General features: G+C 42.1%; 1 protein-coding gene across 1 annotated transcript in view; it reads right to left on the reverse strand.

Moving 5' to 3' along the window:
• The window catches only part of LOC107212302 (myosin heavy chain, skeletal muscle, adult-like), a 15,454-nt gene continuing 14,182 nt past the window's right edge, over positions 1-1,272 (reverse strand). The window contains exons 22-23 of the mRNA XM_019008492.1: positions 1,169-1,264; positions 1-300 (exon numbers count right to left, since the gene is read on the reverse strand). Coding sequence (XP_018864037.1) covers positions 148-300; positions 1,169-1,264 — 249 coding nt within the window. The 3' untranslated portion in view covers positions 1-147. The remainder of the gene's footprint in view (positions 301-1,168; positions 1,265-1,272) is intronic.

The raw sequence follows: 1,272 nt of genomic DNA on the forward strand, positions 1-1,272 counted from the left end.
TTGTTCATAGCATGTATGCAGAGGAAGCTACTACAGTCTTTATTCACTAGACACTGAGGTGGGTACAAAGACTCATGGCAGAAGGAAAGTGACCAAGAGGTTCACATTTTGTGCAGTCCTCGGGACACTTTGTGCCTTGTGACATTCTCATTCTTCCTCTTCTATCCTCCTATGGAACTCTCGGCTCTTGGCTCGGAGCTTGTTGACCTGTGACTCTGCAATGTCAGCCCGCTCCTCGGCTTCCTCCAGCTCGTGCTGGATCTTGCGGAACTTGGAGAGGTTCACATTGGACAGCTCCTCCTGTGTGAGGAAAGGGAGTCAGTGGTGAGGAGCACAAGGCAGGGATTTCATTCCTCTTGCCCCTTGGCTTTGTTAAGGATAGCTTTTCCCTAGAGGGAGGACACAAATCTCTATCCCATTTCTACCACTGCTCACATGACATCTTTGCTTTTGTGAGAGATCCACTGTAGAAGTACCATAAAGGGATTTGAACATAATTCTCCTTTAGAATGTGGGAAGGAAGAAAAATGGACAGCGGGATAATGGGCAGCTGGAAATGTGATTTTGTTGAGCTCTACAATCAAATATTCAATTACATCTCCAGACATTTAAATGGGGTTAGGAATTTATAAGAGACAACCATTAAAAGAGGTCTCCTTTCATAAATTGCCTTAACAGAACCAATAGCTCTACTCTGTGCTGGACTGTTTCTGCAATGAAGAAGCTATGCTCAGACAATCATAAATTCAGGGTCTGTAGGACTTCCCTCAGGACATCCCTGACTGCTGCATAAAGATTAAACGGGCAAAGATTCCTTGTACAATTATAAAAATATAACACAAAGTGGTTTGGGAGGGGACTTTCAACACATTCCCTGTCTGCTATCAGAACTCTTAAAATAAATTATTTCCAAAATTTCTTTATATATTGTACTACTGATATCAGTAATAAGACTCATTGTGATTCTAATGCAAAAAATGCTATGTTCACTTGCCCTCCTTAGCAGTCTTCTTAGTGATTCATCGGCAAGTCTGATTTATGAACCGTTATGAGAATTTGAAGAACTCCTTTATAAATGAGTGGCATCTTCTAAATTTCTTATATTTGTCTCCTCAATGGCCAGACTACCCTCTGGGAAGTAGTTCTTGACAAGCACTCAGATACTTACAGCTTCCTCAGATTGTCTCTTGTAGGATTTCACTTTCATTTGCAGCTTGTCCACCAGATCCTGCAGCCTCAGGACATTCTTCCTGTCTTCCTCAGACTAGAGTG

The sequence above is a fragment of the Parus major genome, chromosome 18, assembly GCF_001522545.3.
Source record: "Parus major isolate Abel chromosome 18, Parus_major1.1, whole genome shotgun sequence".
NCBI classification, from domain to species: Eukaryota; Metazoa; Chordata; class Aves; order Passeriformes; family Paridae; genus Parus; species Parus major.